Source organism: Furipterus horrens, unplaced genomic scaffold, assembly GCF_987537825.1.
Source record: "Furipterus horrens unplaced genomic scaffold, mFurHor1.1.pri manual_scaffold_3, whole genome shotgun sequence".
NCBI classification, from domain to species: Eukaryota; Metazoa; Chordata; class Mammalia; order Chiroptera; family Furipteridae; genus Furipterus; species Furipterus horrens.
The window spans coordinates 45,558,168-45,573,929 of NW_028327173.1; the positions used below are offsets into that span (position 1 = coordinate 45,558,168).

The window sequence follows — 15,762 nt, forward strand, 5'->3', positions numbered from 1 at the left end:
AATTGCTCCAGTTTATTTAAATTGTCAAATTTATGCACATAAAGTTTTACTAAAATGTTTATGGAATTTGTAGTGATATCCCCCTTTCTATTTCTGATATTAGTAAAATGTACCTCTCTTCTTTGTCAGTATTGCTGTAGATTTGTCAGTTTTATTGATATTTTTCAAATAACCAATGTATAGTTTTATTGATTTTATATTTCTATGTTTTCAATTTTATTGATTTCTACTTTTACCTTTATTACTTCCTTTTTTTCTTCTTGCCTTTGGTTTATTTGCTCTTTTTCAAGTTTGTTAAGGTAGAAGTGAAATTATTGATTTGAGACCTTTCTATTCTTATAACAGTTTTTAAAATAAATGCTTTTGTGGTTTACACTTTATTTCTTACATTTTATTAATCTGTATACACATACAAACTCTCCAATTTTAAACTTCTTAAGTTCAGGGATTTTATCTTAGGTAGTTAATCTGAGCCTACCTAAGTATCTTATACTCTGTGCTTAGTGAGAATTTCATAGATGGTTTGAATGGAAGGATGGATGGATAAAAAGAAAGTAAGTGAAGGCAATGAATATAAATTATTTCAAAGATATCTTAAAAATAAAGAAAAATATGTAACAGGGGCTTCAAGCCTCAGTAATGTCAAGGGAGGGAAACAGAACAATTCACTCATGAGGAAAATTGCTGACACCAGCCTAAGCTACTTCTGATAGGGAGAATTCAGAAGGTCAAAGTGATATACAGAACATTCACAGTATGTTGCATCCAGTTCTACGTAGCAGGTAGAACAAGGAACTCTGTTTCCTATATAACTCAAGAAAAAAGTTAATTTGTTCAGCTAATGTAAGCAAAATAATATTTGGAAATATTTACACCTCCATGATTTTCTTGATTCTATTTTTTACTGTGCTCCACCTGATATGCTTTCCTCTGATGATTTTCATTGGCAAAACCTTCGGATAGCCTGAAGTTATACTTCAGGTCTCTAGAGAATCAGGCTATGAGTTGACTGGCTCACTCCCTTTCATATAATTAAAGCATCTCTATTAGTTTCCTATGGTGCTGCAAACAAAAAATACCACAAACTTGATTACTTAATTTGGTGGCTTAAATGTATTTTCCCACAACTCTGGAGACCAGAAATCCAAAATCAAATCACTGATATGCTTTATAGTAGGAGATTCCAAAAATGAATTCTAAGGTGCTGTCAGGGTTGTGCTCTCTGCAGAGGTTCCAGAGGATGATGCATTTCTTGCCTCTCCCAGGTTTTGGTTGCTACTGGCATTCCTTGGTTTGTGGCCGCATCACTCCAATCTCTGTCACTAAGGTCATATTGTCTATAGTCGAATTTCCTTCTGACCCCTTCTCACAAGGACACTTGTGATTGCATTTAGAGATCACCGGAATAATCCAGAATAAGCTCGCTTCTCGAGATCCTTATTTATATCTGCAAAGTCCCTTTTTTGCCATATAAAATGACATTCATAGGTTCTAGGGTTTAGGACATGGATATCTTTGGTGGAGCTATTATTTAGCATAATCAAGAACATTGATGAAATGGGATAACAGAAGACATTCATTATTTCTTTAAAAATGTCCTTCCTAATCTGTATATTAAAAAATCTTATCTTTTTTCTATTTAAAATATTAATATTTGCATATAAAATATTCATACAAATTAATTTAGACTGATAACCTTTACAGTAGATTCCGAAAATGAATTCTAAGAGAAAAGGCCCAACTTATCATATATCAATATTTTAAAATATAGCTTCATGAATAACCATTTGACACTGAAACATGAGTTCAGAAACTATTATTATTTTGGCACAGGAACAAACTTAATTTCAAAATGACAGACTCCAGATATCCATTAACTTTCATTCAAATAAAAGTTTTAAGCACCTGGATAACTTATGGATACAAATAGAATAGATATTAAATGGTTTCATATTGCTTCCATATGTAGAAACTAGTCATTTAAGCAAACTACAAATAGATCAAAATTTCACATAATGAGCTAAATCTGCAGCCTCAAAGAACCTATGATTTAGGTTTAACAAATGAACTAAAATGACACTTGCCGAATTATTCAGAATTGATGTGTATATGTTCATATGGAATCATCAATTAGTTATTTGCCAGCTACAAACAATTGAAAATTCTCATAGGAGATTATCTACAACTTCCCATTCCTTCAGAATTCTCTTATTTGAGAAACTGTGTTTCAGGCTTAGTAGAACTCTTGGGTAGCAGAAAGATTGGGGTGACCATTCTAGGCCTAAATCAAGAATACCTTAATATTCTTCAACATGGGTTGTTCCACCATCACTTATACCACCAGACAGAAATTTGAATGCACACAAATACAGGTATGTTTTTAACAATAATGTAATACATGCTTTTATTGTATGCCATATAGGTGCTTTATAAGGATTTGTCTACATGTTGTTATGAATTACTTTTCAGTATTTTTATTTTGATAATTGGTTTATGAGCCATATAATAACTGTTAGATGGCTCATGCCACTAGATCATCCACTTCACCATCCAGTGGTTCCAGGTAAATTCCATACCTATCTTTTTCATTATAAATTCCACATGCCTACCATTTGTTATTTGTTGTAGTCATCAAAGTTTGATATCCTACGGTAAACACATTTCTTGAAATCATTATGGTTGGAATGCAAATGATGCTTTGTGAAGAGTGAAGATAAAGTTGTCTTTAATGAACACTGTATTTGGAAATGGGATTTCACCAACTATTATACATTGATCTGGCCAGAATTTAATCTACATCCCAATTATACACATATGTATATTTAGGCAGAGCAATCATTCGAGACACCAAATTGCCAATTGCTTGTTCCTTGACCTAGATCAAATCTAACAAAATTCTGAATAATTTGGCTTGTAGGAAGGCTCCTTAGTGGCATATTAATAACTTGCTTAAGAAGTGAATCTGAGTCCTAGCTGCTGTGGCTCAGTGGATTGAGCATCGCCCTGCGAATCAAGTCTCGCTGCTTCGATTCCCAGTCAGGGCACATGACTAGGTTGCATGTCAGGTCTCCAGTTGGGGGTGCGAGTGAGAGGCAACCGCACAGTGATGTTTCTCTTCCTCTCTTTCTCCTTTCCCCTCTCTCTAAAAATAAATAAATAAATAAACAAATTAATTAATTTAAAAAAAAATGAATCTTTCTTGCCTTTGAGTGTAACCTATAGATTTAAACTTGGGTTTACAGAAGGCTGGGTGACATACAGAAGAAACATATCTAAATTTTTTTTGTGTGCTGGATTGATGTTTCTAAACAAATTCTCTCTCAAGGTAGAAAAGCCTAACTTTTTCACATTGTAGCTCCTGGACTTTAAATGTTGGGGCTTCTCAGAACTTGGTGTTAACTTTCCCCCCCTGTATTGTGTATGTTCCCACTAAGTGGGTGATCTCATTCACTTTCAGGTTTTCAAATGCTAGCTATATGCTAATGGATTATAAATCCATATGACCAGCTCTGTTTTTAAACTCTAGACTTCTATGTCTAACACCTCATTCTGTACCTCCACTTGGACGCATGCCAGGCACCTCAAACTTTACATGTCAAAAAACTCATGGCTCATATCGCACTACCCTCCATCTCCATACTTTTTACCATAGTTCCAGTCCCAGACTGCTAGGACACACAACTCCTTCTCACTCACCCTATACATGTAACCTATCGGCGAGTCTTGTTGACTCTGCTTTCTGAAAATATCTTGAGTCTGTTCACTTCTATGCATCTCCATTGACTTCAACCTACTACAACACCAGTTCTCTGCCTGCCTACCTGGTTTCACTTCATCCACTTTTCCCTCTTTTGTTTGTTCACACAGCAGCCAGAGGGATCTCTTAAAAATGCTATTATGATCACAGTAGTCCTCTGCTTAAAACACTTGTAGCGGGCTACAACAGGTCTGAAACTTAAAGACATGTATGCTAAGTGAAATAAGCCAGACACAAAAGGACGCATATTGTATGATTCCATTTATATGAGAATAGAATAGTCAAATTCATAAAGTGGAATGGTGGTTACCAGGGGCTGAGGAAGGGAGGGATGGGGGGGAGTTAGTGTTTAGTGGGTACAAAGTTTCAGTTCGTGATGATAAAAAAGTTCTGAAGATAGTGGTAAGGGTTGCACAACAATGTGAATGTACTTAATGCCACTGAATGTACCTTTGAAATGGTTGACATGGTAATTTTTATATTATATATATTTTACCACAATAAAAAAACCCGTTGGTTGTCCATTGCTGTTATGATAAAGATTGCAGTGCTTGACACCATCCAGAAGGCTTGACATGATCAGTTACACTGGCTGCCTTTTCAATCTTTGATGCCACTAAATTTCCCTCTTATTTCAAACTTTCCCTCCAGTGTTCCCTCCCCTGGAATGAAATGCTCTTGCTCCCTTTTCACTGGCCAGCTCCTCCACCACTTTCCAGTCCTTGGCTCATCTGTCACTTCCTCCACACTATTTCCCCTGACTCCCTCCAATGATAGCCCCTATTCACAGTCTTATAGCATCTACACTTCCTTGCATCACTGTCACAATTATGCCTTATTACTCATTACCTATCTCCTCCGACATATAGCAAGCTCTGTGAGGCCAAAGACCATTCTGACTTATTAATCTAACACTTTTTCTAAAAAGATTTGATTTATTTATTTTTCAGAGAGAGGGAAAGGGAGGGAGAAAGAAAGGGAGAGAAACACCAATTGGTTGCCTCTCATACGCCCTCAACTAGGGACCTGGCCACAACCCAGGCATGTGCCCTGACTAGAATCAAACCAGCGACCTTCTGGTTCACAGGCTGGTGCTCAATCCACTGAGCCACACCAGCCAGGGCTAATCTTTTTAAAAGAGCTGGTGCTTTGTAGAAGTTCAAAACATATCTGTAGAGTAAATGTGAATGAGTCAATACATGAATGCATGAATAGCATCTAAAAGATAAAGGATAACTTAATGAAATTAGAATTACCACTTAAAAGAAGTACTAAAAAGAAAAAATAATGCATTTTTATTTAATAGAAGAATACACACTCCCTATAGAAAACAGAAAAATCCAGAAAAAAACATAAAGGCAGAAATAAAAATTACCCTATTCCACAAACCAGAGGTGATCATTGTTATATATGTTGATCTCTTTCCTTCCAGTCCTTTGTGTGTGTGTGTTTCATAAAGAAATAAAACACTCAAATGGGGTAATACTATATATACAATTTTGGTGTTTTGTTTAGGTTATACTATTTAGTTAAGCCCATGTTATAAGTAATTCTAAGAGTATCTTTTGATAAATCTTTGACTGCATCTTGGATTTTTATTAGGATTAATTAAAGTAAACTATATGAACATGAAAAAAATATGAAATCAGGTAACAGATGAAAGGATTACACATTTTACCATAATTAACTGTGCATGAAATACAACTTACTCTGTTAATAACCACTTAATGTTTTGAGGGCCTACTATCTGCCCTGGCTGGTTTAGCTCAGTGGATTGAGCGTCGGCCTGCGAGCTAAGTGTCGCTGGTTCGATCTTCCAGTCAGGGTACATCAGAGAAGGAAAACTCTGACTCCAAAAAACCTCCACTGCCTTGCGGCATATCTCTTCAGGGGAAAGGCTAAGGGAGTAAACCCCGACAGAAAATCTGGAGCCGGAGTCCCTAAGGCGGTTTGACGTTGTAGTCAACACCGGCAACTCCTGTGGCGCACCTGAAGCCAAGCTGTATCGACTCCGTCTTTCCCTTGGATCCTTCAGCTGCGAAGAGAGGGGGGGTCTGCTGCATGGGCAACAGCAGACCCTCCATATCACCCTGCCCAGGCTCTGTAGCTTCAGCGTCATCGCAAGATGTCGATTCAACACAGGAGGAGACAGATACCATGTCACTCCCGAGTCGGACTGCACAGCCATTCTCGGCGGTGCAGATAGACTCTTGAGAAGCTACACCATCGTCTCTCGAGACGGACGGCTGCCGACGACGAATGTTTTCAAAATGCTCTTCTGCTTCGGTGGCAGAGACTTAGATTTCTATGAGCAGGTATACATCTCAGTCCACAGTTATATATTCAGGAAATAATATTTATTTTTCTAATATTCATCTTGATTTCTGTTTCATTTGGCTGAGATAGCCATGTGCGACTATCATTAGGTATAGTCAGTTGGTTCACATAGTGCCAAAGGATTGGAGAAAAAGAATGGAAGAATGGCCCTTGGTACGAAATGTCTAGGGAGGCACACAATCCTCCAGTCTTATTTTTCATCTATACTGTCAAGAATTCTCATTTCTCTTTCTAAGCGCTCTTCAGGTCCAGTGGCTTCTTTCCTACTTCAGTGTCACCCATGAGGCAACAGGACTCATTCTGCTGCTTTTTTTTGTTAACACTACAACTTGGAAATTTCTGAAGTCAATTTTAAGTGCAGGTAGAACCCGTGAATATGATGAGATCTCACTCCCATAATTGTTATATTACGTGGCAAAAGGGAAAGTTTCCGGCTCTGTCCAATCTAATTCCACAAGAGTTTTCTCTGTCTGATGGCCGAAAAGGGAGTCAGAGATTGCAGTCATAAGAAGGATTTGATGCAAGTGGCCTCTAAGAGCAGAGAGTGGATCCTAGTTGATAGCCAGCAAGGAAACAAGGACCTCTGACCTACAATGGCAAGGAAATGAATCCTGCCAACAAACTGGATGAGCTTAGGAGCAGATGGTTCCCAGAGCCCAGCTTAGCTGACACCTTGATTGCAGCTTTGTTATACACACACACACACACACACACACACTCAACCCAGCCAAACACACCCAGACTTCTGACTTACAGAACTGTAATAATGAGGGTGTTATTTTAAGCCACTGAGTCTGTGGTAATTTGTTACACAGCAAGATAAGTAATACAAGAAGATTGCATAAAGGTATGGTTGCCAAAAGGGGAGGATCAAGGGGACAGCTTGCCCAGCCAAGATCAGTAGTCTAGTTCAGATCAGCAGACCCGTCCAGTTAACTCATTAAATCATGAACAATAATAATAATAATAATGATAAATGGTGATTGCCTGAAGCTTCTAAATTTGAGCGGTTTATTATATAGTTAAAGCTAATTGTTACAACTTCTGAGGTGAGAGAAGAATGGAATAATTTCTCTTAAATGAAAAGCCCCATCCTAGTTCCAAGGGTAGAGAATAATATAGAAAAAGCATGGGATCTGAATTTGAGCCCACCACTCTATAATAATAAATTATTGCCCTGGCCCGTGTGGCTCAGTTGGTTGGAGTGTCATCTGATAGCCAAAGGGTTGTGTGTTCGATTTCCGCTCAGGACACATGCCCAGGTTGCAGTCCGATCCCCAAATCAGGTGTGTACAGGAAACAACCAATCAATGTTTCTCTCACATGGACGTTTCTTTTTCTTCTTCTCTCTCTTCCTCTCTCTCTAAAAGGGATGAAAAAAACGTCCTCAGGTAAAGATTAAAAGATAATGAGTTACCACTTAGTGAGTACTTACTAGTACTGTCTTAGGAGCTCTATATTCAGTAGCTAATTTCTAGGTATTTCTTAGAATCACTGAGTCTTAGGTATTCTAATAAATACCTAAGACTCAGTGATTCAATGCTATATTTTCATTTTGTCGAGTTAGGTAACTTGGATTACATTCACCATTTTATCAATTCTTGAGCCTATAAAATGGGGTGATTATAGTACTTAATTCACAGATGATACTCTATAAGCTCTGTGAATTTCTGTGTAAATATTGGAAACCCTTACCAGCAGTCCAGGATTCAGTTTTCACATGTTATCTGTCTTGGGACTCATCTATCATGACTATGTCAAAACATAACTATATTGACATAACACCTATATTGACATATATATCAACACTTGATTTCTGAGTCAGCGATAAGTTCTGGTTTTGGAACTGAGGTAGGGGAGTTAATATTTTTTGAGGGCCTCTGTGTTTCATGTACCATGCCAGCTGACTTACTTACATCAGCTGATAATGACTGAATCTCTTTGGAATGGAGTATGGGTAGTTTATAAAGTGTATCATGTGATTCTACCATGTATCCATGATTGAGAACCACTGACATACAGAAGCCCCATGATTCTTGCAGAAATCCTCTCCTCTCAGATAGGTTGTGTGTGCTTTTTATAGTAAAGAAGTGGATGCCCGCAGATATTAACTGGTCACACATCTTGTAAGTAGGAGGAAAGAGTCAGTTTTTTCCCCACTTCACCAAAATGACACACGTCTCCAGCAGAGAACAACCACTGTCACCAAATCAAGGGAGATGCTGAACTCAAGATTCCTACTAAACACTGGAGTCTCTTTCCTTGACACCATATCTCCTATGAATCCTTTCTGGCCGACTTTGTCCTCCCTGATCTCTTCACCAAATTTCTATTACATGAATAACTGGTGTGTTTCGATGGTAACAGTCATACTCAGCCTTACCTCATATTTGCACACACATTTATCAAGGCCTCCCTTGATAAATTAGTTCCTAGTTGTCAAATCTGATGACAACTGCAGGCAAATCATAGTAAGAGCCCTGGTTTTGGAGCCACACCCACGAGAGTTGGCCTCCTGCATGTACTTTTATCTCTAAGGCCTTGACAAGTCATTCTATTTTTTGAATCTCAGTTTTGCAAGCATAAAACGGGTGGAGAAACCCTGTATTTTTGCAAGGATTTGAAACATGATATCCAGTAAACTTTAGTTATTAGTATTCCCATCCTAACCAGTGGAAGAAAAGTGACATGGACGGTAGTAGGATGAATTAGACCTTTAGAACTGACTCATTTTTCTAACACAAATACTTGGAGAGAGAATGAAAAGAATGAGGAGTCAAAATCTAGCTTAGACTGGCACTTTTGTCTCTTAGGTTTCCAGAAAATTATTTACATATGATACTCTAGCCAAACCACAGGTTTGTGGTTTTGTCACTCTGCCTCAAGTTGTCCTATGACCTGTCCCTACTCCAAGCTCTGCCCTTCCATTTAGGGGATGAGTTGATTTCATTTTGTAGTGGTTTGGTTGGGGTGGAGTAGAGGTGTTAGGGTCAATCAGAGAGGCTCCACCCATCTCTAAAGAGGCCTGGAGGTGGGCGGGTGGCGGAGGGAGGGCCCTGTCCCCTGTCCCTTTAAGAAGGGCCGAGCGAGGCCAGGAGAGCCTGCGTTGCCCCGACCCCGCCCGCACTCTCACCCCAGAACAGCTGCAGCCAGTGTTCCAGCCGCCCCTGGGTTAGCAGAGTCCGTTCCGGCTCCAGGAAGCAAGTCGCCAACATGGTGAAGATCCTGACAGTTAAGACCCAGGCGTATCCGGACCAGAAACCGGGCACGAGCGGGCTGCGGAAGCGGGTGAAGGTGTTCCAGAGCAGCGCCAACTACGCGGAGAATTTCATCCAGAGTATCATCTCCACGGTGGAGCCGGCGCAGCGGCAGGAGGCCACCCTGGTGGTGGGCGGGGACGGCAGGTTCTACATGAAGGAGGCCGTCCAGCTCATCGTCCGCATCGCCGCAGCCAACGGGGTAAGGGACGCGCCGGCCCCTCCGCAGCGCGCCCCCGGGCGCGGAGCCGTGCGCTACGTGCGGCCGCTGCCTCCCGCCCGCCTCCTTGTGGGCTTCGTCCCGGCCTCTTCCGTGCGGCCGCCCGGGTTTCCACCCCTAGCACCTCGGCGCCCGCTCCTACGGGCCTGGAGGCCCCGACGGAGTCGCCGCGTGTGGGAAAGTGGCCACTGTCCCACCGAGCTGCTTTCCCGACACCCTGCGGGCAGGGAGGTGCCGGCTGGGGAGCAGGGCTCCACCGTGGGGAGCCCGCCTCCGCCTCGCGCCCCTCCCTTCTCTCCTCCTTCCCTCCACCTCCCCTCCTGGGGCCTCTGACATTTACATGAACCTTTCCCGGCTGAAGATACAGTTACAGAGCGGAGTGCAGGCGCCTTAAGCCCAGAAAGGTTAGAGGCCGCCGCCTTGCTCAGAACCCCCTCGCATGCATCCCAGGCTGCCTTCTATTCTGGTCTGGGACTGGCGCTTCGCTCTGGCTCCAAGCCCGACGCGGTGGGGCCGGGGTGACGGGAGTGTCCGCCCCTGGTGTGTCAGGCCAGCGGAGCGGAGGAGGTGGTTGCGACGCCTCATTCTCCACCCCTCAGTTTGCGTCGGGACAGAGCTCTTGCCCTTGTGAAGCCTGGTTGCTGGGCGCAGGGTTTTGAAAAGGGTAGTCTTTGCCCAGCGGGGCTTCTGGACCTGTTCCACCGAGGGGGCTGGAGCTGAATCTCATTGGACAGAACTGCGTAGCCCACGGCGCTCTTGGGCAAGCAGCGGTGGCAGGCCAGGAAATTAATGCAACACTTTGTGTCCCTTCTCCGCCTAAGGAACGGTAACTGACTTAATTGGGCAGATTCACTCGGATAGGCGAAACTTTAAAATAGATTTTGCAGTAAACCTAATATACGGAAAAAATACATTTATAAAATAGGCAAATCGGAGCTGATTAACTCACTTTTATAAAACGTTTTCTAACGAGTTTTTTTTCTAAAGAACAAGTTTTCTTTCTATATTTAAAATAAGATTTGACCTTTACCCAACTCTCACTCAAGAGCGCCATGGGCTATGTAGTTTCATTTCCAATGAAAATTCATTCCCTTAAAAAATATTTTTATTCATTCTGATAGTACTTTATTTATCTTATTAACATTGAGTGCCATCTTGCTAAGCACCCTGAGAAGCCCTTCACTTGTGGAATCTCACTTATCCTCCTGCGGCGCTGGGAGGTAGATGCTATTATGGGCATCTTCAAGTTGCCAAGAAGAATAGGAAGCTTAGGCAGAATAGGTAATTTGCAGGAACTGTCATGACAACACTAAGAATGCAGTACAGTACTTGAACAGCTTCTGGGAATGAAGAGACCCTTAAATCTAAAGATCTGTTTTCCAGTAGTTTCCAAAATCTAAACTGGACCTAATCTACGTTGCCTCCCTGCATCAAACATTGTTTGGATTTGTTTTCTTCTTGCTCCTGAGTGTTCAGACAGCCTCAAATTCTCTTGAAAGAACAAACTATCTATATCCCAGTAGATCCTTTCATTTCCTTATCACTTGCATTGAATTTGCATTTTATTCATTCGTTCAAGAAACATTGAGCCCTGCACTGGGACATGTATGGGACAAAAAGACAATTCAAACACAAGACTTGTCCTTAAGAAGCTTAGAACATAGTAAGAATTTTAGGATCCAAAGGAAAATTGTCTATTTGGCAGTAGTGTGGGGTGGGAAGGAAAGAGTAAAGACAATAAAATTTGTTCTTGAACCTGTTAGCTACTGTTCCATTGCTTTACCTGCTGTAGGCCAATCTTTGTAAAACTTGTCTGCGTTCGCCATCATTGATTTCTCACCTCCTGTTGTCTCCTGACCCCACCGCGCTCTGGCCTCTGCTTCCTCCACCACTCCACTAAAATTTGTCTCGCCACGGTTACCACTGATTTTCTGCTTGCTAAATCCATTGAACACTGTTTAGGGCTTATCCTCTTTGACCTTCCTGTTCCATTTGTCACTGCTGACCTTGTATGCTTATAACGTTCTCATTCCCTTTTCTTAATCACTGTCTCCTGATTGCCCTCACACTTTTTGAGTTTCTTCCTGGACTGCTTTCCCTACCTACACCCTAGCTATTATCTAGGTTTCTGTCCTCAGCTTGCTGCTCTCTCTCTGTCTGTCTCTCATCTCTCTTTCTCTATTCTTACCAGTGACTTAAATATGCGATTCCTTCTCTTCTGGTGTGATTAAATTCAGATAGCATCTTCAGAAACCCATTCCCCAACAACCCCTCTGTGCCCTCTCCTCCCATTAAATGATTTTTTCCCTTAGGCACATAACTAGAATAGACTAATCAAACCCAGTAACATTATCTGTTTGTGCGTGACACCACCCCCACCCCCCACTGAAGAGTAAGCTTCTTCAAGATAGATCTGTGTTTTTTCTGTATCTGCAGTACCTAGGACCATGTAGCATTCAATGAATCCTTGTACAGTTGCCTTGAATTGTGAAGTGTGTGGAACACACTTGAAATTAAGTGTGTTCCAGCACTTAAGTTTATTCTCATTAAATATTTATTATGTGCTGACTTCATATCAGACATTGTGCTAAGTACTTGGCATACAAAAATCTTCTCGCCCTCAGCAAATGCATAGTCTAGATGGGAAGGTAGACAAGAAAAAGCAGACTGCACAGTGTGTTCAGGATTACGATGGAGGTATGTGCCTGGTAGTGAAGGGGCAGGAGCATGGAGGGCTGTACCTGGGAGAGGATGGTCCAGTGAGGGAGGCTTCGCAGAAGGCTGGTAGCTGAACTGAGGCTTAGAGGGTTTATTGGAGCTCCCAAGGCAGAGAGATTCTAGGCAGAATAAAAATCAGGAGTTGAGGACTGTTCTCTTGGGCAAGGTTGGAAGTGTTAGTACATACCCAGAGAGGGTCTTGTCAGGATCAAATGAAACAGTACATTTAAAAGAACGTGGCAGCCCCTTCTCACTTGCAAGCTGTTTGATTAACACTTGTGAGGAAACCTCAGGTTGGGTGTCAAATACACAACCCAGAGAGTAAGGGTCTCAGGTTCTCAGACCAAACCAGTGGGGCTTTGAGAGCTTCCCTAAGTGGAAGAACTCCACTATGTCCCATGTGGGGTGAATCACTCTCTTCTGAACTTTCATGAGGCCCAGCTGCCAGCACAGGAGAAAAGATAGGTTGCTGGGTATAGTTCTGAGAAGGAAATGAAAGAACACTGAGCAGGAGGGAGAATGTTTTGGGACTCTGAGGTAATTGGTGTTAGATGGAAGCCCCTTGTTTTTTATACTTAAAGGCTGATATCCTTAGGGCAGGGATGACTTGGCAGAGAAACATCTTTGGATCCCTTTTTAATATGTTGTAACTCCCATGTTTGAAAAAAGAAAGTTATTTAATTATGATGGGCTTATGAATGGTTGTTCTCCCCTGTGTATACTTTCTGATTTTCATCAATAGCAGGATGAATAAGATACTGTCTTTTTCCATCCAGGAATGTGCAATCTTTTGGGGGAGATAAAACACAAGAAATGCATAAACATGTGAAGAGCAGAATTAGAAAAAGTGCAAATAAGGGAGAGAACATTCTGGACTGGAGAAAGAAGAGACAGATATTGACTTGTGTTTTGAAGAGTAGAAAGTGTGCTAACAGAAAAGAGTGGCTACCATACAGAAGGGGGAAATGGCAGGAAAGTAAAGTGGAAGAATGGACAAGGCTGTTATTTAGAGCTTGGCACTTAGCCACTAAACAATCTTTGTTATATGAAATATTTAAGTAAAATTGAAAGTTTCTCTTCCTTGGCTTCATTAATGCTCTTGCTAAAAAATTGGTTTTCTTTTCTTTATTTTTTAAACATTTAAAAAACTCCTCACCTGAGGACATTTTTCATTGCTTTGAGAGAGAGAGAGAGAGAGAGAGAGAAGAAACCATCCAAGTGAGAGAGAAGCATTGATTGGTTGCCTCTGGTGTGCGCACGGCCTGGGGATTGATCATATGCTCCAACCAATTGAGCCACACCGGCCAGAGCTCCTTTTCTTTCTTTCTTTCTTAACTAAATTTGATGGCCATTGATCATTAAAGACTAAAAAGAACATTCTCTCTTTTCACAGTAAAGCTTCTCTTGGTAAACAAGATTAGATAGGAAAGAGTGATTCATTCAGTAAATACTTATTGAGCACCTATTGTGTTCCAGGACCTGTTTTAGGAACTAGGGACACAGCAGTGAACTGAACAGTTTCTACTGTCACAGAGCCGTGGGGTTCTAATGGAAGGAGAGATGCTAAATAAATATATGTATCAGAAAATGGTAAGTGCTCTGAGGAAAAATAAAACATGGTAAAGGAGAGAACATTATAGTGTGGGCTGCTCTTTTTAGTGGGCTGATTGGGAAAACCTCTGATAAACCTCATGTGAGCAGACAGCTGAAGGAACTGAAGGAGTGAGCCATGCGGATGTCTCTCTGAAGACTTCCAGGTAAAGGAAGAGTTCAAAGTAAAGGATAAACACATTTAATCATTTTACATTGTAGTTATGTTCCAAATAAACAAGTGAACACAAATTTCCGTTGTACAAAGGGCCCCAGTAATACACACAGTTGATTATATGTTTTATATATAGTATATTACAAATGTATTATAAATTTATCTTGACACAATAAAAGGTTTTAAGCAACATTGATCAAATTTAAAAAATAAATTTGTTAGCTCTCTTGGATTTGAGGAGGAAAAACTTTTTCTCTAACCTTATCGTCGTCGTCGGCATCCGTCCGTCTCGAGAGACGATGGTGTAGCTTCTACTGAAGCTACAGAGCCTGGGCAGGGTGATATGGAGGGTCTGCTGTTGCCCATGCAGCAGACCCCCCCTCTCTTCGCAGCTGAAGGGTCCAAGGGAAAGACGGAGTCAATACAGCTTGGCTTCAGGTGCGCCGCAGGAGTTGCCGGTGTTGACTACAACGTCAAACCGCCTTAGGGACTCCGGCTCCGGATTTTCTGTCGGGGTTTACTCCCTTAGCCTTTCCCCTGAAGAGGTATGCCGCAAGGCAGCGGAGGTTTTTTGGAGTCAGAGTTTTCCTTCTCTAACCTTATGGAGCCTACTAATTAAACTGACAGGAGACAGGTCAATAACAAGAGATGCGTTTTTATCACCTACTTATGATATTTGTAGTTTACTGAAAACAGAGACTCAAGGAAGCAATTAGGATTTGGGGCTTATATATCATTTTAATACGTGGAGGGGAGGGAGAAAGGGGCACTTACGGAAAAACAAATGACTTTCAGGAAAAATAAGACCTTAAGAAAATGAATGAAGAAGATAGGATATTTTAGTGAAAAAACTTATTTAGGTGTGGTGCGGAAATCAGTCAATCTTCCCCGGTTTCTAGAAACTGTCTCCAGGAGGAGATTTATGACAACCGAGGAGACTGCTTTTAGGCAGATAAAGGAGTTCAGAAAAATGCTTTTTCTCAAATGCCTTCAGCTCAGAATAATTTTTATGCTGCAATGGCATATTCTGACTCCCTTCATATTTTCAAAGAGCTTTCAGGAGAATGATTTGAGTAGGCTACACCTTTAAGAAAGTTGAGTAGGAAAGTTTGAACTGATTAGTCATTTTCTGTTAAATTCCCTTGAAGTCCACACAGACATATCCAGTCATTTTGTTGCCTTTCAAGCTGTGCTCAGAGTTGAGAACCACCTTTTAAGGATGGCTACTGAGTGCCTTAAGTAACTGAAGACCCACCAAGGGCTTTAGTTGGAGACTTTTCTCCCTGGTATAAAGGTGAAAATCTCAAAGGGGCGGCCTAGGGGCATTGTTGGAGGTGGGTGAAAAGAATGTGCCTTTCTCTTGGGTTAGGAAGATGGATATAAATTTTTTCTTTAACTTTAATTATTGGATGTCCCCCTTCCCAGTGCTTCTCCCAGTCATTACCTATTGGAGTCCCTGAGGCATAAGATAGAAATGGTGAGTCAAGCCCTGAATAAGCATCGTGGGGACTGCCAATCAAGTCATACCAATAAAGATTTAATCATGAATGTTAAACACTTTGAACGTTACGTTTTCATAGTGAGAACATGTTCTTTTCTTTATCCGCTTCATGGGTACCCCAGTGTTTCTGGAAAGATGTAACGTGACAGACAAGTGGTAGGACAGAAAGACTGGTCGATTGGTCCAACCTGACTGTAAACGTGGAGT

The 15,762-nt window shown here is 41.3% G+C and overlaps 1 protein-coding gene and 1 long non-coding RNA gene across 2 annotated transcripts in view; one reads left to right on the top strand and one right to left on the bottom strand.

Annotated features, from left to right (window-relative positions):
• Positions 1–7,074: 7,074 nt before the first annotated feature.
• Positions 7,075–10,216, bottom strand: LOC150015021 (uncharacterized). The gene is made up of 2 exons (XR_016509708.1): positions 9,228–10,216; positions 7,075–7,457 (listed from the first exon to the last, which is right to left on the bottom strand). It is a non-coding gene; the product is annotated as an uncharacterized LOC150015021 (long non-coding RNA).
• The window catches only part of PGM1 (phosphoglucomutase 1), a 53,653-nt gene continuing 47,138 nt past the window's right edge, over positions 9,248–15,762 (top strand). Inside the window, exon 1 of the mRNA XM_090269561.1 lies at positions 9,248–9,553. Within this exon, the coding sequence (XP_090125687.1) occupies positions 9,308–9,553 (246 nt within the window). The 5' untranslated portion in view covers positions 9,248–9,307. The remainder of the gene's footprint in view (positions 9,554–15,762) is intronic.